The 23703-nt window shown below is 38.1% G+C and overlaps 1 protein-coding gene across 1 annotated transcript in view; it reads right to left on the bottom strand.

Moving 5' to 3' along the window:
- SPAG17 (sperm associated antigen 17) overlaps positions 1-23703 on the bottom strand; it is a 262478-nt gene that overhangs the window by 115388 nt on the left and 123387 nt on the right. The window contains exons 11-17 of the mRNA XM_057500594.1: positions 23097-23234; positions 22894-23007; positions 22141-22291; positions 18723-18950; positions 18411-18629; positions 12367-12428; positions 11618-11731 (exon numbers count right to left, since the gene is read on the bottom strand). Of these exons, the coding sequence (XP_057356577.1) occupies positions 11618-11731; positions 12367-12428; positions 18411-18629; positions 18723-18950; positions 22141-22291; positions 22894-23007; positions 23097-23234 (1026 nt within the window). The remainder of the gene's footprint in view (positions 1-11617; positions 11732-12366; positions 12429-18410; positions 18630-18722; positions 18951-22140; positions 22292-22893; positions 23008-23096; positions 23235-23703) is intronic.

Consider the following 23703-nt stretch of genomic DNA (forward strand, 5'->3'; position numbering starts at 1 on the left):
GGGTCATGATGTATGATCCTTTTGATGTATTTTTGAATTCGGTTTGATAATATTTTGTTGAGTATTTTTGCATCTACGTTCATCAGGGATATTCGTCTGTAGTTTTCTTTTTTGTTGGGGTCTTTGCCTGGTTTTGGTATTAGGGTGATGTTAGCTTCATAGAATGAGTTTGGGAGTATCCCCTCCTCTTCTATTTTTTGGAAAACTTTAAGGAGAATCAGTATTATGTCTTCTCTGTATGTCTGATAAAATTCTGAGGTAAATCCATCTGGCGCGGGGGCTTTGTTCTTTGGTAGTTTTTTGATTACCGCTTCAATTTCGTTGCTGGTAATTGGTCTGTTTAGATTTTCTGTTTCTTTCTGGGTCAGTCTTAGAAAGTTGTATTTTTCTAGGAAGTTGTCCATTTCTCCTAGGTTTCCCAGCTTGTTAGCATATAGGTTTTTATAGTACTCTCTAATAATTCTTCGTATTTCTGTGTGGTCCGTCGTGATTTTTCCTTTCTCATTTCTGATTCTGTTGATGTGTGTTGACTCTCTTTTCCTCTTAATAAGTCTGGCTAGAGGCTTTTCTATTTTGTTTATTTTCTCGAAGAACCAGTTCTTGGTTTCATTGATTTTTGCTATTGTTTTATTCTCCTCAATTTTATTTATTTTTTCTCTGATCTTTATTATGTCCCTCCTTCTGCTGACCTTAGGCCTCATTTGTTCTTCTTTTTCCCATTTTGATAATTGTGGCATTAGACCATTCATTTGGGATTATTCTTCCTTCTTTAAATATGCCTGGATTGCTATATACTTTCCTCTTAAGACTGCTTTTGCTGTATCCCACAGTAGTTGGGACTTTGTGGTGTTGTTGTCGTTTGTTTCCATATATTGCTGGATCTCCATTTTAATTTGGTCATTGATCCATTGATTATTTAGGAGCATGTTGTTAAGCCTCCATGTGTTTGTGAGCCTTTTTGCTTTCTTTGTACAGTTTATTTCTAGTTTTATGCCTTTGTGGTCTGAAAAGTTTGTTGGTAGGATTTCAATCTTTTGTAATTTACTGAGGCTCTTTTTGTGTCCTAGTATGTGGTCTATTCTGGAGAATGTTCCATGTGCACTTGAGAAGAATGTGTATCCTGTTGCTTTTGAATGTAGAGTTCTGTAGATGTCTATTAGGTCCATCTGTTCTAGTGTGTTGTTCAGTGCCTCTGTGTCCTTGCTTGTTTTCTGTCTGGTGGATCTGTCCTTTGGAGTGAGTGGTGTGTTGAAGCATCCCAAAATGAATGCATTGCATTCTATTTCCTCCTTTAATTCTGTTAGTATTTGTTTCACATATGTTGGTGCTCCTCTATTGAGTGCATATATATTTAGAATGGTTATATCCTCTTGTTGGACTGAGCCCTTTATCATTATGTAATGTCCTTCTTTATCTTTTGTTACTTTCTTTATTTTGAAGTCTATTTTGTCTGATACTAGTATTGCAACACCTGCTTTTTTATCTCTGTTATTTGCATGAAATATCTTTTTCCATCCCTTGACTTTAAGTCTGTGCATGTCTTTGGGTTTGCAGCATATGGATGGGTCTTGCTTTTTATCCATACTATTACTGTGTCTTTTGATTGGTGCATTCAGTCCATTTACATTTAGGGTGATTATTGAAAGGTATGAACTTATTGCCATTGAAGGCTTTAAGTTTGTGGTTACCAAAGGTTCAAGGTTAGCTTCTTTACTATCTTACTGTCTAACTCAACTCACTTGTTGAGCAATTGTAAACACGGTCTGATGACTCTTTATTTCTCTCCCTTCTTATTCCTCCTCCTCCCTTCATATGTTGGGTGTTTTGTTCTGTGCTCTTTTTAGGAGTGCTCCTGTCTAGAGCAGTCCCTGTAGGATGCCCTGAAGAGGTGGTTTGTGGGAGGCAAATTCCCTCAACTTTTGTTTGTCTGGGAATTGTTTAATCCCTCCTTCATATTTAAATGATAATCGTGCTGGATACAGTAGTCTTGGTTCGAGGCCCTTCTGTTTCATTGCATTACATATATCATGCCATTCTCTTCTGGCCTGTAGGGTTTCTGTTGAGAAGTCTGATGATAGCCTGATGTGTTTTCCTTTTTAGGTAACCTTTTTTTTCTCTCTGGATGCCTTTAATACTTTGTCCTTGTCTTTGATCTTTGCCATTTTAATTATTATGTGTCTTGGTGTTGCCCTCCTTGGATCCCTTGTCATGGGAGTTCTGTGTACCTCTGTGGTCTGAGAGGCCATTTCCTCCCCTAGTTTGGGGAAGTTTTCAGCAATTATTTCTTCAAAGACACTTTCTATCCATTTTTCTCTCTGTTCTTCTACTGGTACCCCTATAATGCGGATATTGTTCTGTTTTGAATGGTCACACAGTTCTCTTAAAATTATTTCATTCCTGGAGATCCTTTTATCTCTCTCTGCATCAGCCTCTCTGCGTTCCTGTTCTCTGTTTTCTAGTCCATTAATGGTCTCTTGCATCTCGTCCATTCTGTTTTGAAGTCCTTCCAGAGATTGTTTTATTTCTGTATTCTCCCTCCTTATTTCTTGCATATTTTTCTGCAAGTCAATCAGCATGGTTATGACTTTTGTTTTGAATTCTTTTTCAGGAAGATTGGTTAAATCTATCTTACCAGGTTCCTTCTCAGGGGAAGATGTAGAAGATGTCGAAGCTGTCTGGGTTAGTCTTGTCTGGATATTTTTGCCTTTTCATGTTGACAGGTGCAGTGGAGTACTATTGACTTATCTGTCATCTGGGAGAGTCAAGACTCTTTCCACTTGGCTCCTGGCCTTTCTTTACTGGGACAACTGCGACTCCTAGTGGGCAATTGCGTGTAGATTGGGTCTCTGTATCTTGCCCGGCCGGTATGGAGGAAGCTCCCTTGCTGTGGGCGTGGCCAGCCTCAGGCTGCTGCTCTGCCATGGCAGGACCCCGGAGGGGTAATGGACAGGGGGCTGTTTGGCTGTTTACCTCCGTGAGGGGTCTCAGAGCTGTTGCCCAGGGTGTTAGTGCGCCCGGAGTTCACTGGAATTTCCAGCTGCTGGACTGTGACCCAGGATGCTTCCATCCAGCTTGTGGGGTCCCTGTCCCTTTAAGACTTTCAGAAAACACTTGCTTTTCTTTGTCCCAGAGGCGCCGGCTTCGGGACCCACTCACAGGTCTTACTGTCCTGCTTCTCTAGTTTCCAGCACCCCATGCATGCACTGTGTGTCTGCGCTGTGGTCCAGATGGCTAGGGCTGTGTGTTTAGCAGTCCTGGGCTCCCTCTCCCTCCCTGCTCCAACTCCTCTCCTCCCGCCGGGAGCTGGGGTGAGGGGTGCTCGGGTCCCGCCGGGCTGCAGCTTGTATCTTACTCCTTTCACTAGGCGCTGGGTTCTCGCAGGTGTGGATGTAGTCTGGCTGTTTTCCTGTGTCTTCTGGTCTCTCTTTTAGGGATAGTTGTATTTGTTGTATTTTCAAAAATATATATGTTTCTGGGAGGAGATTCCCACTGTCCTACTCACGCCACCATCTTGGCTCCCCCCTTCGGAAAAATGCTTTTTAAGTTAGCATTTTATAAAAAGACAAACTGCCAGTCAAATGTAAGAATAGAATTAAGATGTTTTCAAACATCTAGTGCCTCAACTATTTACCTGCCAGATATCTTAAATCAGGAAACAACTGGAAGAGATGGTTCCCTACAGAAAGAGAGTAAACCAAGAAAAAAGACATGGGACTCAGGAAACCAGGCATCAAACTAGGAAGAGAGGCAAGGATGTGGCCCAGGAGGATGGTGAAGCAAGATCCCAAGACCACAGCTGTGTGACAGGCCTAGACGGCAAGCAGGAGTTGAGAGCACATGGGAGACATATCACTCAGACAATAAAACTGATAGGATACTCCAATTGTCTGAATGTATTGAGGGGAAATTTAGTCTTTGGTAGAGTCTGAGGATTAATAATGACAAATGCATAGTTAACTGAAGGAATGGGAATAAATGGGAAAATTAACTCTAGGGAAAACAAAAATAGTGTCAAAAAAAGAAAATACAATTATGGAATACTACACAATTCGGCTGTGAATCTAATTTTTATAGTTGAAATAAAGTAAACATTGAATATTGATCTGACCAAAAATTATGATATAGTTAACATGTCAGAGACTGGAAAGGAAAAGCATTAGTGTGAGTGTAGGAGTGAGTGTTTGCCTGCACGTGTGTGTGTGTGTGTGTGTGTGTGTGTGTGTGTGTGTGTGAGATGGACTGGGATGGGCAGAGCCCTTTTCTTAAGTCAATTGATAATGATGCCCAAAGCTAAAACTAAAACCAAACAGAATGTCCTTGTTATTTAGAGATAACTGAATTGAATAAAAAAGTGAACTGGAAAAGGTCTTGAAGATTTTTACCTCTGGAAATTTATGCTTGAGGGTGGAACGAGCTGCTATTTTTCATAAGAATTTTTATAGCTTTAAAAATATGTAGATAAGGAGAGCGATTCAAGATGGCAGCATGAGAGGTGAGACGGAGAATTCCTCCCAAAATACATGTAGAATGAAAATGTAGTTAATTGATACAACTAACCCTAAAACAACAACAAGAAAGAAGGCTGAACCAGACTGCATACAGACCTCACAAACAGAGCAGACCTCACGAAACAGGGTAACACAGGAAAGCCTTAATCAGGTGGGACCCAAGCCCTTCCCCCACCCCAGCTCACCGGTGGGAGGAAGAGAAACGGAGCAGGGAGGGGGTGGAGGCCTGGGACTGCTGAACGCCAGCCCTGGAGGTCTGCTTTGGGAGCAGAAATCTACACTGTGTGGTGCTCTGGGCACTGGGGAGCTCAGACGGGTGGAGTGCTTGAGACACAGATTCCGGCCATTTGTGGAGGAGGGGATCCACATCCAGCCACTCTGGGACAAGGGAAAGGCAGGCGGTCTGAGAGGCTTCCTAGCAGCAGAGGGCTGCTGAAGGAGAGGGATTTGAATGGAGCTTGCTGTGTGGGGAAGGGGAGAGCTGGACAAGGTGGTCCGGGTGCGCTCTGCCCAGCTGGTTGGGACTTTGAGGCGCTTCAGGCACTGCTTCCCTCTGGCTGCCTACTCAGCTCCGAGGCCCCCCTACTGTGACACGAAGCCTGCTGTGCCTTCCCTCCTAGCCTGCCAACACCAGTTCACAAATCTGCAGCCACTGTGCTGGCATCATGCCAGCCAGAGGGAGGCCCCACCTTCAACAGGTAGAGACTCAAAGCAAAGAGGCTTACACCTGTGTGCTTGGCCCACTGGCTCTGACACTGGAGACAGGCACCGCAGACGGGAATCAGGAAATAGATCTTTCCTCCCCCCAGGCACCAGCTCCGCTCCCCTACAACCCCCAACCTCCTCTAGGGGCTGAGCACCTCCAGAGACTGGAGCTTCTGGACACTAGTGGACACCACACAGAATTATGAAATGTCAAAAGAACGTGGTTCAGACCAAAATCTCACAAACCCCAGAAAAAGGGACAAATGAAACTGAACTCACCAATCTGCCAAAAGAGAGTTCAAAATAAAAATTATAAACATGCTTATGGAGTTACAGAAAAATATTCAAGAATTCAGGAATGAATTTAAGTTGGAGATTCAATAATTAAGAAATACCATATCTGAAATGAAACATACAATGGAAGGATTTAAAAGCAGTAGATTTAGATGCAGTAGAAGAGATGGTAAATGGAATAGAAATTAAAGAAGAGGAATACAAAGCTGTGGTGCAGAGAAAAAAGAATCTCTAAGAAAAAGAATACAGAATGATATTCGTATTATAGCGGTACCAGAAGAAGAAGAGAGAGAAAAAGGGATAGAAAGTGTCATTGAGGAGGTAATTACTGAAAACGTCCCCAATCTTGGGAAGGAAACAGTCTCTCAAGCCATGGAGGTGCACAGATCTCCCAACACAAGGGACCTAAGGAAGACAACATCAAGACATATAATAATTAAAATGGCAATGATCAAGGATAAAGACAGACTTTTAAAAGCAGCTAGAGAGAGAAAAAAGATCACATACAAAGGAAAACCCATCAGGCTATCATCAGACTTCTCAACAGAAACCTTACAGCGCAGAAGGGAGTGGCAAGATATATTTAATGCAATGAAGCAGAAGGGCCTTGAACCAAGAATACTCTAACCAGCAAGGTTATCATTTAAATTTGAAGGAGGGATTAAACAATTTTCAGATAAGAAAAAGTTGAGAGAATTTACCTCTCACAAACCACCTCTACAGTGCATTTTGGAGGGACTCCTATTGATGGAAGTATTCCTAAGGCTGAATAGATGTCACCCAAGGGATAGACAAAGTGTACAGAATATGATTCATAACATACAAAGAATGGAGGAGGAAGAAAAAGGAGAAAAAAAGAGAGAACCTTTAGGTTGTGTTTGTAATAGCACACAAAGTAAGTTAAACTAGACTCTTAGATAGTGAACCTTTGGTAACACTGAATCTAAAGCCTGAAATGGCAATAAGTACATACATACTGATAATCACCCTAAATGTAAATGGTTTGAATGCACCAGTCAAAAGACAGAGAGTCACTGAATGGATTAAAAAACAAGATCCTTCTATATGCTGCCTACAAGAGACTCACTTCAAACCCAAAGACATACACAGACTGAAAGTAAATGGATGGAAAAAGATATTTCATGCAACCAACAGGGAGAAAAAAGCAGGAGTTGCAGTACTTGTATCAGACAAAATAGACTTCAAAACAAAGTAACAAGAGACAAAGAAGGACATTTCATAATGATAAAGGGGCAGTCCAACAAGAGGATATAACTGTTATAAATATCTATGCAACAAACACAGGATCCCATACACATGTGAAACAACTACTAACAAAATTAAAGGGGGAAATAGAATGCAATGCATTCATTTTAGGAGACTTCAACACACCACTCACTCCAAAGGACAGATCAACCAGACAGAAAATAAGTAAAGAAACAGAGGCACTGAACAACACATTAGAACAGATGGACCTAATGGACATTACCAGAAGACTCCATCCAAAAGCAACAGGATACACATTCTTCTTAAGCGCACATGGAACATTTTCAAGAGTAGATCACATACTAGGCCACAAAAACAACCTCAATAAATTAAAAAAGATTGAAATTGTACAAACCAGCTTCTCAGATCACAAAGGTATGAAACCAGAAATAAATTACACAAAGAAAACGAAACAGCCCACAAACACATGGAGGCTTAATAACATGCTCCTAAATACTCAATGGATGAATGACCAAATAAAAACAGAGATCAAGCAATATATGGGGACAAATGACAACAATGATTCAACAACACAAAATCTGTGGACACAGTGAAAGCCATGCAAAGAGGGAAATATATTGCAATACAAGCCTACCACAGGAAAGAAAAACAATCCCAAATGAACAGTCTAAACTCACAATTAATGGAACTAGAAAAGGAAGAACAAATGAGGCCCAAAGTCTGGAAGGAGGGACATAATAAAGATTAAAGCAGAAATCAATGAAATTGAGAAGAATAAAACACTAGAAAGAATTAATGAAAGCAGGAGCTGGTTCTTTGAGAAAATAAACAAAATAGATAAACCCCTAGCCAGACTTTTCAAGAGAAAAAGAGTCTACACACATAAACAGAATCAGAAATGAGAACGGAAAAATCACTACATACCACAGAAATACAAAGAATTATGAGAGAATACTATGAAAAATTATATGGTAACAAACTGGATAACCTAGAAGAAATAGACAACTTTCTAGAAAAATATAACCTTCCAAGGCTGACCCAGGAAGATGCAGAAAATATGAATAGAACAATTACCAGCAACGAAATTGAATTGGTAATCAAAAAACTACCTAAGAACAAAACCCCTGGACCAGATGGTTTCACTGCTGAATTTTATCAAACATTTAGTGAAGACCATACCCATCCTCCGTAAAGTCTCCTAAAAAGTGGAAGAGGAGGGAATACTCCCAAACTCATTCTATGAGGCCAACATCACTCTAATAGTAAAACGAAGCAAAGACACCACAAGAAAAAGAAAATTACAGACCAATATCCCTGATGAACATAGATGCAAAAATACTCAACAAAATATTAGCAAACTGAATTCAAAAATACATCAAAAAGATCATCCATCATGATCAAGTGGGATTCATCCCACGGACACAAGGATTGTACAACATTTGAAAATCCATCAACATCATCCACTACATCAACAAAAAGAAGGACAAAAAACACATGATCATCTCCATAGATGCTGAAAAAGCATTTTACAAAATTCAACATCCTTTCTTGATAAAAACTCTCAACAAAATGGGTATAGAGGGCAAGTACCTCAACATAATAAAGGCCATATATGACAAACCCACAGCTAAGGTTATACTTAACAGCGAGAAGCTGAAAGCTTTTCCTTTAAGATTGGGAACAAGACAAGGATGCCCAGTCTCCCCACTTTTATTCAACATAGTACTTAAGGTCCTAGCATGGCAATCAGAGAACACAAAGAAATAAAAGGCATCCAGATAGGCAAAGAAGAAGTTAAACTGTCCCTGTTTGCAAATGACATGATATTGTACATAAAAAAACCTAAAGAATCCACTTCAAAACTACTAGATCTAATATCTGAACTCAGCAAAGTTGCAGGATACAAAATTAATACACTGAAATCTGTTGCATTCCTATACACTAATGATGCACTAGCAGAAAGATAAATCAGGAAAACAATTCCATTCACAATTGCATCAAAAAGAATAAAATACCTAGGAATAAACCTAACTAAGGAAGTGAAAGGCCTATATCCTGAAAACTACAAGACACTCTTAAGAGAAATTAAAGAGGACCCTAATAAATGGAAATTCATCCCATGCTCTTGGCTAGGAAGAATTAATATTGTCAAAATGCCCATCCTGGCTAAAGCAATCTACAGATTCAATGCACTCCATATCAATATACCTACAGCAGTCTTCAATGAACTAGAGAAAATAGTTCTAAAATTCAAATGGAATGACTAAAGACTCCTAATAGCCAAAGCAATCCTGAAAAGGAAGAATAAAGTAGGGGGAAGTAATCTCCCTGACTTCAAGCTCTACTACAAAGCCACATTAATCAAGACAATTTGGTACTAGCACAAGAACAGACCCATAGACCAGTGGAATAGAATAGAGACTCCAGATATAAACTTAAGCATATATGGTCAATTAATATACGATAAAGGAGCCTTGGATATACAATGGGGAAATGACAGCCTCTTCAACAGCTGGTGTTGGCAAAACTGGACAGTTACATGTAAGAGAATGAAACCGGATTATTGTCTAACCCCATACACAAAAGAAAACTCAAAATGCATGAAAGACCTGAATGTCAGTCATGAAACCATAAAACTCTTAGAAAAAAATATAGACAAAAATCTATGGGACATAAACATGAGCAACTTCTTCATGAACATATCTCCCTGGGCAAAGGGAAACAAAAGCAAAAATGAACAAGTGGGACTATATCAAACTAAAAAGTTTCTGTACAGCAAAGGATACCATCAGTAGAACAAAAATACATCCTACATATGGGAGAATATATTCACAAATGACATGTCTGATAAGGGGTTGACATCCAAATTATATAAAGAGCTCACATACCTCAACAAACAAAAAGCAAGTAAGCCAATTAAAAAATGGGCAAAGGAGCTGAACAGACACTTCTCCAAAGAAGAAATTCAGATGGCCAACAGGCACATGAAAAGATGCTCTGCATCGCTAATCATCAGAGAAATGCAAATTAAAACTACAGTGAGATATCACCTCACATCAGTTAGGATGGCCAACATCCAAAAGACAAACAACAACAAATGTTGGCAAGGATGTGGAGAAAGAGGAACCCTCCTACACTTCTGGTAGGAATGTAAACTAGTTCAACCATTGTGGAAAACAATATGGAGGTTCCTCAAAAAACTAAAAATAGAAATACTGTTTGACCCAGGAATTCCAGTCCTAGGAATTTACCCTAAGAATGCAGCAGCCTAGTTTGAAAAAGACGTATGCACCCCTATGTTTATCACAGTACTATTTACAATAGCCAAGATATGGAAGCAACCTCACTGTCCATCAGTAGATGAATGGATAAAGAAGATGTGGTACATATACACAATGGAATATTATTCAGCCATAAGAAGAAAAGAAATCCTACCATTTGCAGCAACATGGATGGAGCTAGAGGGTATTATGCTCAGTGAAATAAGCTGGACAGAGAAAGACAAGTATCAAATGATTTCACTTATCTGTGGAGTATAACAACAAAGCAAAAACTGAAGGAACAGAACAGCAGCAGAACCACAGAACTCAAGAATGGACTAACAGCTACCAAAGGGAAAGGGACTGGGGAGGGTGGGTGGGAAGGTAGAGATAAGGGGGGAAATGGGGCATTACCATTAGCACACATAATGTAGGGGCAGGGGATCATGGTAAAGGCAGTATATACAGAGAAGACAATTCTCTTCTGTATGCAGAGAAGTGATTCTATAGCATCTTACTATGCTGATGGACAGTGACTGTAATGGGATACATGGGGGAGAGTTGATAATGGGGGAGACCAGTAACCATAATGTTGTTTAAATAATTGTACATTAATGATATCAAAATAAAAAGATTAAAAAAAATGTAGGTAAAACTTTAATAGAAGTAAAATAAAAATAAAATAGAGGAAACAAACAGTACAGGTTTTTGCATAAAAAAGTAACAAATGGAATTTAAGCCTCAAAATTACTTGTTTTGCATAGCGGTTACGACCAGCTATTATGGGGCCAGATTTCTTGGGTTCATATCCTGATTCTCTCACTTTGCAGCCATATGACTTTGGGCAAAAGTTACTATTGGTTAAGGTGCCTCAGGGTCCTACTCTTTAAATAGTTTCTACTTCATTGGATTATTGTGAAGATTAAATGAGGTAATAAATACATATTAATCACTGCTTAGCATATGGCAAGTGCTGAATAAATGTTAGATATTGTAGCTTCCATTGACCTACTAATTGCATCAGAAAAGATTCTGTAGTAGGCACAAAAATCTTTATCATAATATAAATTAATCACAGGGATGAAAGTGCATATAGAGAACATAGTCAAATACTTCTATAACATCTTTCTAGGTTGACAGAAGATAGTTACACTAGTTGGGGTGAGCACTTAATAATGTAAATAACTGTCAAACCACTATGTTGTGTACTTGAAACCAATATAATATTATATATCAACTATTCTTCAACTTAAAACAACATATAATAAAAACTCTGTAGTGAAAACTAAACAGAAATGCCAGGCAAATGGGAAAAAGTGAGATTGTTTCCCAATAATGCCTTACTTTTTATTTAAAAAAAATATACAGCAGCCAAGTACATTTCTTTTTTTCTTAAAAGACTTTATAAAACCATTTTGGAAAGTATATTTTAATCTATTTTGGAGATTCCTTGGGCAACGCATAGCTCAATCTGGGAATAAACTCATTTCACAGCTGAAGTAAATGGGAATATTGATGTGAACTAGATCTGAGAAAGAGACCTGGAAGGGAACTGTTCTAAATCACACCACAGCTCCCCAGACCTATCTGACTGTCTCCTAGAGACTCACAGTCCATTAATACCTGAAGCAGAACTTTCGGTTGAAAATGTTCGGTTAAACTCCAGTCCATCAGACTACGTTGCTGGGTTTTCTTTATGTCCTCTAACTCTGCTTCCACGGTCATCTTCTTGGGCTTCTAAAATGTCGTAGGAATACAATTTCAGCTTTAATTTGCTCTAGTGCAAATGGAGCCCTCTTGGACTCCATCACTAACAGGCATGCCCTCCATCTAATTGGGGAAATCTACATATGTATAAATCCATATGGCAACATTTTAGGAGAACTGCTGCCAGAAAGAGTATGCCTTTGACTTTTTTTTTTATGGGCAACATAATCTAAATATTTTTATTGTTAGGTTATACTCTTCTGAGTCCTGTTAGCAATTACAGGCAGGTTTTCAGAACTCATTTCAAGACAGCATTAGTTTTACATAGCTGTATGGTCGGCAGGTGTTTGTGAGGTTGCCAAGCCACACTGTCTAGAGAGGAGCATGGGGCCTGCAAATTTTGCTTAAGTCGGCTAGTGAAATTAACTCCTTCCTCTCCAGTTGGAGCTGGTCTGGGAATGTCTGAATAATTTCTTCCCTCTATCATCAGCATTCCCCTACTAAGGCTCTTGTTTTCCCTTTCTTTCTTCCTTTTCCCTCCCTCTCTCCCTCCTTCCCTTCCTTCCCTCCTCTCTCTCTTTCTCGCTTTCTGTCTCTCACTCTGAGTCATGATGTTCTCAGATCATCTTACTGGTATCTACACTTTTAGGAAAGTAACTCCGTACCTTTTCAAGAGGATCAGCCTTTATGACTGCTTCATCTTTGATCTCATTGTTCATGCTCTTTTCTGTAAATCAAAGACACCAATATCCAGTTGTGCTTGGGCTTTGTTCGTGCCTTTGTCAGGGCTGTGCCTTTTTGTTGCCCATATGATCTATGTTTCTGTGCTGAAAAGGTAATTCCTGAAAGGCATGTTTCATGTCTCCAAAAAGGTGTTTGTGTCAATAATTCTAAATCAGTGTCCACTAGGACTGCTATACTAAAACCCTTTGAAAAGAACCCAGCTTTCTATATGATTTCTACCTTCAGACTGTACCGCCCACTTCTAACAATGTATGTTTGCCTTTACAAGCTGCCAATATTTATTTTTTAGGCTATATCAGCTGCTTAGTATACACTGTCTTGTCTTGCTGGCAGCTTTTTCAAAGTTCTGTGGCTCATGTTTCGTGGGCGACAGACTTAGGGCAGGAGCAGGGAATGGATGAACAGGAGAACTACCAGATCAATGCAGCTCTATTAGAAAATTATACTACCTCATCATCCAGCAGAGCGCTTTTATTCATTAATAATTTACTAATTTAAAGACCATTTAATAAGCATCTGAGGATTTATAGATGGAGTTTAACAAAGGTTAGTTAAATGAATTAGTAGCTGGGTTCCAAGGCACTATACTGTGGACCAATAAGATCATGCACACCAGCTCTCCTTGTGAACAAAGAGTATATACTTAATATGATGACTGGGATTGCCATATCAGCCTTGGCTATGGAGCAAATGACTGTATGAATGGGCAGAGAAGGAATAGATTCATGCTCTAGTTTCTCCATCACCATGCTGTAGTAATTCCTTAAGTTCACAAATGTTACATAGGAAAAAGAATTTTTGATAAATAAGTTTAACATGGATAGACATCTTTATTGTGAATGTCTCAGAACATTTTTGTAATATATTGCAATTGTGCATCTCTAATAAAGAAATTGCTAAAGTATTATCATATTCCAAATTTGACCAAAGAAATGAAATGGGGGATGAATCTTGTAATGTATTTGTGCTGCTGCTGAATAACTGAGACAAACTGACTTTTTGTTACCCTTAGAATAACAGCAGATTAATCCCTACAAAGTCCTATATCAAATGGTTCCAGCCTAACTCTCCGAACACATCTCCTTCCACATTCCTTTGCTCATTTCCTCCAGAATGACTGTCTTGCCTGCTGTCTGCAGATTTTGTGCTTGCTCTGTCTGCTTTGCCTTGCTTTGTTTTTCGACATTCACCTGTTTGAAACCCTTGCTTCATTCATACTGTTGCTCAAATGTTACTTCCTCAAGAGCCTTCCGCCTCTTACCCTGCTTTATAACACTTATCAGTGCCTAATAATATTTATTTGTTTATGTCTGTCTCTCCACATCAAATATAAACTCCTGGACAATAAAAATTTTATATTATTTTCCCTAACTGTACCCTGAGCACCCAGCACGTGGTAAGAACTCAGTAATTTTTTGTTTTGATTGAATAAGGGAAATCTACATCATACATTGAAACTAGAAATGTATATACAGCCATAGGGAGAGAGCAAAAATGAGGAAGAAACCCTAAAAACAAAAGCTTATTTTGGGGGTAGGCATTAGATTTAACTTTATTCTATATCAATGAGAACCATATCTGGGCTTCTAGAGGGAATAGTTAATTATGTCTATCAAGGATAAAGCAATGTTATTCTTTCTTTTAGGAGCATAGCTACTTGGCATTTTTGCTACTAGTTCCATCTTGCCTTCAGCTGGTGAAGTTGACAGCATGCATGTTCCATTTTAATTTAGAAAAAAACTATAAAGTCAATTCATTTCAGTATTTATATAAATATATCTACTCAAAAAAGAACTCAGGGCAACTATAATTCTAAATAGACCATGATGTCCCAAGTGTCCTTGAAGCAACTGATACGAAATCTGTGGAATAAGAATTATTCTATTCTGTGGTCTGCCAGATTTCCAGGAGATTTGATATTCCCTCCCGTGTTTAAGGATCCAGCAGAAAAAATATCTCCAGTTTAGAAAATATGTTCTAAAAAAAAATGTGCATCAGTTATTTTGTCAAAGGAAAGAACATTCTAAAACTAATCTGAACTCTTTATTTAAAAGTAGAGTAAGATTCACTTTTTCTTTCCTTCTGATTTCTCCTTCAACCACATACTCCTCTGACAGTGTGATTCAGTAGAATTTGACACATCTGGAAATGGATGCAATCTCATCCCTTTGAAAAACAGCTTTCCTAATCTGTTTTACTTTAGAGATAACAAGATCCCTCTGCAAAGCAGTTACTTTATTAAAAAAACACCCCAAAGCATAAAGGGCACATCTAAACTTATAGCCTCATGGTTATCAACTCTCAGGTTTTTCATAAATATCCAATAGGCCCTGTCAAGTTCAAAAACAGTCTCAGATGGAAATCCCCTGTTTGGTTAAGAAAAGCACAAATATCCAGTCCTTCATGTCCAAGAATAGGCTTTCATGCATATTTGATGATAAAATGGTTGTGCAGGAAATACATGAACAACTTCTGCTGTGTTTAAAGAGATTTAAAGTATCTGTTTGAAAAGTATGATTCAGAGTTAGGGGGAAAATGCAAGATCAACAACAATAAAACATTTCCTTACACACAACAGCCACACCGAGTCTCAGCTGCCCTCCTTGTTCAGATATAACGGTTCTTTGAAGTGGGACAACACACACCATGCAGAACCCCTTACAGGTCATGGGCTCAGCTCTCAAGACAGCCCTGCCTCTAGGATGCATTCATTATAGCACTTTCGGCTCTTATGATTTAGGGCATTGCTATCATCATCTACTTTCCACCAGCATCCAGAATGCCAGTTTATGTGGTTTGACCACCAGGTGGCAAAAGTTGCCTGAGGAAAACTATAAACCAATCGCTCCAAAGAAGAAAAGACAAAAAACAAAGGAGAAAACTTCAGGCCCCATTTATCTTCTGGCTTATTCTGGCTCCATGTTAACTCAAATGACTTCTTTGTCATACATTTACATTCCTGTAGGAATCCTGACTTCCTACTTGAATGAAATTGAATAAATTAAAATTACTTAACCCCTCTGAGCCTTCATTTTCTTGTCTTGTAGAATTGAGATAATAGCACTTTCCTGTAAAGCTTGTTGTTCATATAAAGTATTTTTTAATATATGTAAAATAACAGCATAGAGCTCGGAATATAGCAGGGCAATATTAAGTAAACATTATCTCCTTTGATCCTCTGTTCTCTTCACCCTCACTTATCTGCTCTACTAACAGGCAGCAGATTTTCCGTAACTCCACTCCAACATGACGTCCTCTTCTGCCCTCATCCGGATAAATGAAAATGGTAAGATGACCATTCAGTCAATACTGACTTAATACCTGTTTTCTCCTGACACTGACCACTTTTTTTCATGTTTTTTATTATGAGATACAACACATACAGAAAAGTACATAGAACATAAATATTTGGTATAATGAATAATGATAAAGAAAAGTCTCAGCACTCCAGATATCTTAGGTGTGTCCTTTAACAAACATGATTTTGTTACTAAATGTCCATGTTCATCCTGAATTTTTTTGAGTAGATTATTTTCAGTTTTCTACATACATAATATTTATAAATAATAACAGTTTTGTTTCTTTTTCAAATCTTACACTTTTATCTCTTTTTCTTGTCTTAGTTGGCTAGCATCTCCAATGTAATACTGAATAAAAGTGTATATAATATAGTGGATAATCTCCTGATCTCAAAGGAAATCCTTCAACTTTTCATCTTTGCTGATATGTTTGTTGTCACAATTTTTAAAATAACCTTTATAAGGTAGAGGAATTTCTCTACTGCTAGTTAGCTGAGATTATTTTTTCATAAATTGTTATAGAATTTCAAGTGCTTTTCTGCATCTATTGAGGTAATTGTATCATTTTTCTCAATGTTGTTAATCGCTAATTATATTGATTTTTGCAATGTATGTTTTTTCCTTGTATTCCTGTTGCTTATGTTTTACTCAGTAGTTTTGCATCTATGTTCATGAATGAGTTTGATTTATAATTTTGTTTTACTACCCTGGACAGTTTTATTAAAAGCTTTATGCGAGTTTCATAAAATGAGTAGGGGAGGATATCCCTTTTCTATTTCTTGGAAATTTTTGTTATTATTAAAATTATTTATTTTTTGAGTGTTAGGTATCACTAGTCAATAAGATCGCTTGGGTTTGGTAAGCTCTATTAGGGAAGATATTTAATTACTGACTTAATTTATTTAAATGTTAAAGACTATTCAGGTTTTCTGTTTCTTCATGAGTCATTGCTGTTAAGTTATACTTTTCTAGCAATTTTCTCACTTAGTGTTTAGATTTAGTGGAATAAAGTTTTTTATATCCTATTATTATTTATTAAATTTCTATAGGATCACAGGAAAGTCTATTGCTTTATTCCTCGATTTTTATTCTTGATATAGTTTTATTCCTAATATGGTTACTCATGCTTCTCTTTCTTTTGTGATCAGACTTCCATAAAATATTTACCCATTTTAAGTCTTTTCAAAGAGCCAAACTTTTGTATTATTTTTTCTTCCTTATTGCATTCATATTTTCTATGCCATTTCTTCACTGTTATTTTTTTCTTCTGTTTATTTGGATTTATTTTGTTCATCTTTATCTAACTACTTGAGGTTCATGTTTAGCTAAGTTTTAGTTTTCCTTTAGGAAATATATTCATTTAAGCTGTAAACTATTTGAGTATTTCTTTCTTTAGCTGCATTCTACAAATTTTAAAATCAGGGTGGTTAATATCATTCAGTTTGAAATATTTCCTAATTTCTATTGTGATGTTTTCTTTGACCTGGGTGTATAAAAGTGTATTTCTTAATTTTGAAAAGTTGGACATTTTCTCATTGTTTTAATTGATGCCCACCATAATTTCACTATAGTATGAGAACATATGCTATAGTTTTGATCCTGTGAAAACTTGTTGAGACTTGTTTTATGGGCCAAAATGGTAAATATTTTTAACATAATCATACTTATGACTTCTAAGAAGCTATAGTATTATAGCGGTCTTAATATAGGCATATGACTAATTGTAATAAGTAGTAAGAAATAATAAAGAATGCCATAAAGGAAATGGAGAATGAGCATGATCACAGGAATGCTAAGGAAGGGATTTCTAGATGGACACACCTGACGAAGCTTCATGGAGGTGCCACTGAAACCTAATCACAATCCAAAAGATTAGGGCACTGCCAGGGCAAGGCACCGAGAGTGAAAAGAGCAGACTGTGTAGAGAAAATAGGGCTTAATTCTGTTTGGCTAGAACATTAGATAAGGGATCAAAAGGGAAAAAGTGGAAGGGGTTTGGAAAAGTAATTTTGAACTACTGGAGAAGCATGGCCAAGGCACTGGGCTCTATTTTGCAGGTAATAGGGAGCCATTGAAGGTTAAAAGTAGGGAAACAAAGCTATATTTTAAGTAATTAATCTGACAGCTATGTGTAAGATAAAAATTCAGCCTAATTATCTTTCTATGCTTCCATATCTCCTAATATAACAATACTTATGCTACATTCTAGAGTAAGAATAATTACCTTAGCTGTAAGGAAGAGAGGAAGGGTATCAATGTTCATTGAGCATTGATCCTGTACAACCTCTATTATGGGCAGTTCATTATGTTATTGCAGGTAATTTTTCATACTTTTTGCATATAATCACAAGAACCCCATGCAAAACTAATGAGGAAAGTTTAATTATGTTCACTGCACTACATTTACTAGTAAGAGTAGACTAGTACTCTTACTAGTAGAGTAGACAAGCTACACAAGCCTTAGGATGTTTTGAAAAACAAGGGTTTAGACAAAGAGGAATTACTGAAAAACAGCCCTTGATGAGAAAGTTTAACTAACCAAATAACTGAGGGATTAAACAGTTTTTCAGTTGAAATAGGGAGGCATTCAAATTTAAATTATGCATCTTGAATCTTTGTTTATACAGTCTATCATAGTGTCTATATACACACACATGTTTACTTACCCAAAGGCTCAGGTTGGAACTGAGTTTTCAAGCTGGTATCCTGTTCTGACAGCTCTTTAGTATCAGAGTCTGAGGATTTTTTATTATTTGGGTCAGAGTGCTTTATATTGTTAGCATCAGGCTGACTAGGATCTGAAGGTTCTTTATTGATCTTGTCATCTTGCACAGACACTGACCAATTCTGATCCACAAACAAAACTCTTTCTTTCATTTCAGTATCTGATCAGTGTAAAAAGGATCTATGAGATAAAATACTAGAAAAATCGACAATCATAATGTAAGAATGCCTATTGTTCTCTCCATACAGTATACCTGGTTGGTGTTTGGTCTCTTGGGTGTTCATTTTCATCATGTATTGCTGCCTTATCTGTTTAGCAAATCTGGCAGGGTTGTCCCATGGTATGTTGAACATATTAGAATCTGCCCCATGCACCATCCCAGGAGGCTTCAGTTTCCCTTCTTCATCAACCTCAGAGAGTTTCAGGCTCTCAAAAGTAAACATTTTGAAGGCTCGTTGTACTTCATTCCAGCTCAAGACTTCTGTAAGAAAGTAGAACCTGGGCTGCTAGGAATGTTTCTTACTACCACCTGGCACAGGGCTAAGCAAGGGGTCTGTACCCTGGAATGACAAGGGAGTCACACCATCACGGGTGTTCACCTGACTTTAAACATGGAATCCACAATTCTGCAACAAATTTCAAAGATATCTCATAATAACAAAGCTACACAATCAAGACACAACTTATTAGGATAATACTCCCAAACTGTTTCATAGCTTAATCAATATTAGGAGTCTAAATTAATTCACATGGACTTTCCAGAGTACCATATTGGTTGAATATGTTTAAAACTTACCATTTTTAAGCAAAAACACCTTTGCTGCTGTTGTAATTTAAAATAGAAAAATTACTTGTGTTTAAGATATGCTGTTATATTCAGTAGGTTTTCCTTTTTATTAGAGCTCAAAAAAAGGCCTCTTTTGACCACTTGACCTGCTGCCTTACTTTTCATAATTGTACTTCATAGGTTATCGGCTTTCTATGGGCTCTGTTCATTTGTGTGTTTATTCTGTTACACATGTGCATTTACCTGTTCACTCACTCACTCATTTTTATTCTTTATGTATTATGCTTGATCATAGGTGCCTGAGATTCAAAGAAAAGATTTGATTCTTGCACTTTAGGTGTTTGGCCTAAATACCTTTAGGTGTTCAAGGAAGAGGGGTGGGAGGTAGGCATACCAAATAATCATGCAATTCAAAGAGAAAAAAAGAAATATGGCAGATCAATGATTCAGAGGTCACATCTACTTTCTCTCCAACAGAGATGAGGGTTATGGGAGGGTTCCTTTCAGAAAAACACATAGGGAAATTCAGAAAAGAGACAGGGAAGAGGTAAAAATTACAGAATTAAGGAAAGTTTGCTCATTCTTTTACTTCACAAATATTTTTTGAGCACTTATTAGTTGTAAGTGACCACAATAAAAGCTGGGACTTCAGCAATGGAGCCCTGATCTTATGGAGTACCCATTCTAGTGGCTGGAAACAGAGTGAACAGACAACTGTACACCACAGCAGAGATGAAAAGAAGAATAAAGCCAGATGAGGGGATGAAAAGTGATAACCATTAGGGAGGGCCTCTATTATATATGAGGTGGTGAGAAGAAAAAACCCTTTGAACAATTAAGGAAATAAGTGAAAGAAATGGGAGGACAGGCCATGTGGATATCTGCGAGAAAAGAGATCCAAGCAAGGGAAATAGCAAGTGCAAAGATCCTGAGGCAGGGGTGTGAGTAACATGTTCAAGGAACCCCAGTGAGGCCAATGTAAGTAAAGTGGAGTGGAACAATGAGAGCTTGACAGGTGATAAGCTCAAAAAGTGGGTGATAGAATGGTTTAGATTTTACTGGGAGTGAGATGGGTGCCCACCAGAGGGTCTTGAGCTAAGAAGACTCGTGATATAACTAACATTTTTTAAGAGCCATTCTAGTTACTGTGTGGAGAAAGGCTACAGGCAAAAAAGAGAAAGCCTGTAACCCAGCTGGAAATCTACTGAAATAGTCCACACAAGAGGTGATGGTAGATTGGGCTGGTATGGTAGTGAAGGGTATGGTGAGATGTACGACAAAAAAGAGGATATCAGGGAAGACTCCAAGATTTGGGTAAAAAATAGTTTCCACTTACTAAAATAAGGAGAAGTGTGAGGGGACAAATTTTGGGGCAATCAGGTTTGGTTTTGGACCTGTTAAGTATGAGATACTGAAAGACAAAAGAGGAAGGAGAGGCAGAAGGAGAAAGGGTTTGGGATTGACATGTAAGCAAGATATGCATGAAGTTTCAATGGTAGCAACAGAGGCAAGAATCCTGTGCTATGTGCAGAACTAAGGTGGAGAGAAAATGGAATCCTACTGTCTAAAAGAAAACCACAGGCTCCAAATGGAGTCAATTCTGCTAGGCTAAGTCACCAAACTGGGGCTTAATCCCTGACCTAATTGCAGTTCCAGCCTCCCCCAGAAATGCATTATTAACAGTCAGGAATTTTGGGTCAGTACCAATGGGGAAATCTGTCACCTGGACCCTCTCCATGCCCAAAGGAAGATGAGGTGATCCACCAGATAAGACCTTGCCTGAAACTATTCTTTCTTTTGCCAAAAATTCTTTGCCCCACTCTCTTGCCTATAATAACCTTTCATTTGTACTGCTTCTAGGAGTATCTCTACTTGCTAGATGGGATACTGACTGATTCATGAATAGATTAATAAAGTCAATTAGAGCTTCACATTTACTTGGTTGAATTTTGTTTTTCAACAATGCCACAAGGCAAAAGGAGAAGAGGAGTAGGATATAGGCTAAGGACATTCTCTGGAACATTGGGAAGAGGGTAGTTATGAAAACAACAGACATGACATACCTACTCCCCATAGTCTACACCTCACATTTCCATGAGGTGATGGATGGCATGACAGTATTCAAAAGATTTTGTTTCTTTTATTATTAAGCCTACTTAAAAATGAAAAAAAGAAATCAAGATAAAAGTGATTTGCTTAAGATTAGAAGTGAAATTAGATGTTTTTCTCTTTTCTAGGTCAAATGCTTTCTTGTCAAATAAAGATGTCTGTATAATTTCATATTCCTTCTTATAAGGAGGAATTTATCTGTCACTTACCTCAAGTAAATATATAATTGTTTTAGGAAATGATTTTCCATATCGTAATACTCCAGTGAACTCTGCAATGAGAAGCTGATTTTAGACGTTCCTAATTACCCTCCTTTCCACTGTCCTCAAAGAGCATAAAATGGCCCTTCCTGTTTGTTATGAGAGAAGGTTAACTTGAATCAACACGCTCTCAGTACCACACCAACAGAGAACTTCTAATCTATCTTTTTAACTAGGATAGGGACTACCATGTCATCTCCAATGATGTCAGTGAAGGATGAGGTGGGGTCGGGTGGGAGTGGAGGGGGGAAAGAAGAGGATAATTCCTGTTGTGGAATCACAGTGGAAAGAAAACCCAGTGGCTCAAATGGAAAAAAGTTATGCATCAGAGCTATCATACTATTGCTAATGATATTAATCAAGAAAAGAAAATTGTACTCATTCAAAATATCTACCTCAACCTCTGAGAAGTTTATCGATAATCAGAATACTTTTTGCAAAAAGGTGTGTAATCTTAAGAAGCATATATGACCATAAATGGAAGAGTTTAAGCTAAGACACAGCAAAGTACTCACCACTTGTACAGAAGTGCATGAGTTCATGAATTGTAGCGAGACGCTTAGTGCTATTCCATGGCGGGGGCAGAGGGAATTCAAGGAATTCCCACAGTGGTAGCTTGGACTGCATCTCCTGCTCAACTTGAACCGGGTCAAAATTCTTTTGGTCCTGATGAAAAAGAGCAACATGACAGAAGACATTAAAGTAAGCTGTCAAGCACCTTATGCATATGGAGAAGGCAACACATGATACCTTTGCTTTCATTACTCAGGAACAGGGGAAATCAATGGTAATTGGGGAAGACAAACTGTTGGTACTTTACTGAAGGTCAAAAAAGCTCATTCTCACTTTGCCAGAGGTTCTTGGTGCACAGAAATGGTGGCTTTTTCATTCACAGGGACAAACTGCCAAAGTGTCGTGTACATTCACCTCTCCCTTCTGAGATTCTTTGCTGGCCTCCACTAGTTTTTCACAATAGTAGCTATTGAAAGCAAGTAACTGTAAGGTTTTAATGCAAATCTCATGCAGTCCCAATCGATTTAATGGTGAATTGGCCTGCTATAATTAGACAAGTTTTCTTTGCTGACACAATTTCTCATTTATCCATCTCTATTTTCTGAGAGCTCACCTTACAAGCAGGTATCCATTTTGTGCATGACTGTACTTTTAATTAACATCGGTAAAGTGATCTAATTAATGTTTCTCCAACTGAACAATTACAAAGAGGCTTTCTTGAATCAATCACCCCAGGGTAAGCCGGTTATCATTACCTTCAGTAAGTACCTCTTGTGGGCATGCACATCGTGATAGTTCAGTAGGTGGGGGCCTTTGGGCACTGCTTTGCTTTCACTTTCTTCTTCAGATAAGAAGAACTCCTGGAGATTCTATTCAAAAATTGAAATAATATTGACTTAAGGAGAGAATTCGTAATTTTTCAAACCATTCATGTGTTTTGGGTATGTCCCCATCTGACCTTTTTCTCCCTCTCTGTGAGACAGAGAGAGGGCAGGATGGAAACCATGTGAGCTGCAATCCTGTGGTCCAGCCCATCTGCTCTGGGAGGTGGCTCCACCAGACTGGGTGGGACTCGGTCTTCCTCAGTTGCCACAACCTGTTGAAATAAACCACTGGGAGGAATCAGTTCATCGGTCAGCTCTCTAGTGATCTTCATGTATTTCCATGGCCTGTAGTAAAAGCAAGGCAGTTCCTACCAGTAAAGTACAGCGATTACTCAAAGTGGCAGTGTAATCACCAGTGACTATCAAAATAAGAGGAAAAATGTTCACAGTCCATGCATTAAAGTAGATGCAATTTTAATGCATGCATTAGGACAGAGAACACCAAATACAAATTTTCTAAACAAGAAAATTTACTATGGTAGGAATCAAAATAACAACATCATGTAATTTTTCTTAATGATTTACTTTCTCTTGCAGCATTCAAAACTGTGCTCATATTCCATTGGAATCAATAGTACATATTTACTGGGTGCCTACTACATGCCAAGCACGTAAGTCTCACAGAAACATTGTGGAGTAGATATTATTTTCTACTTTACAGAGGAAGAAATTAGGATGAGT

Source organism: Manis pentadactyla, chromosome 4 (genome assembly GCF_030020395.1).
Source record: "Manis pentadactyla isolate mManPen7 chromosome 4, mManPen7.hap1, whole genome shotgun sequence".
Taxonomy (NCBI): Eukaryota; Metazoa; Chordata; class Mammalia; order Pholidota; family Manidae; genus Manis; species Manis pentadactyla.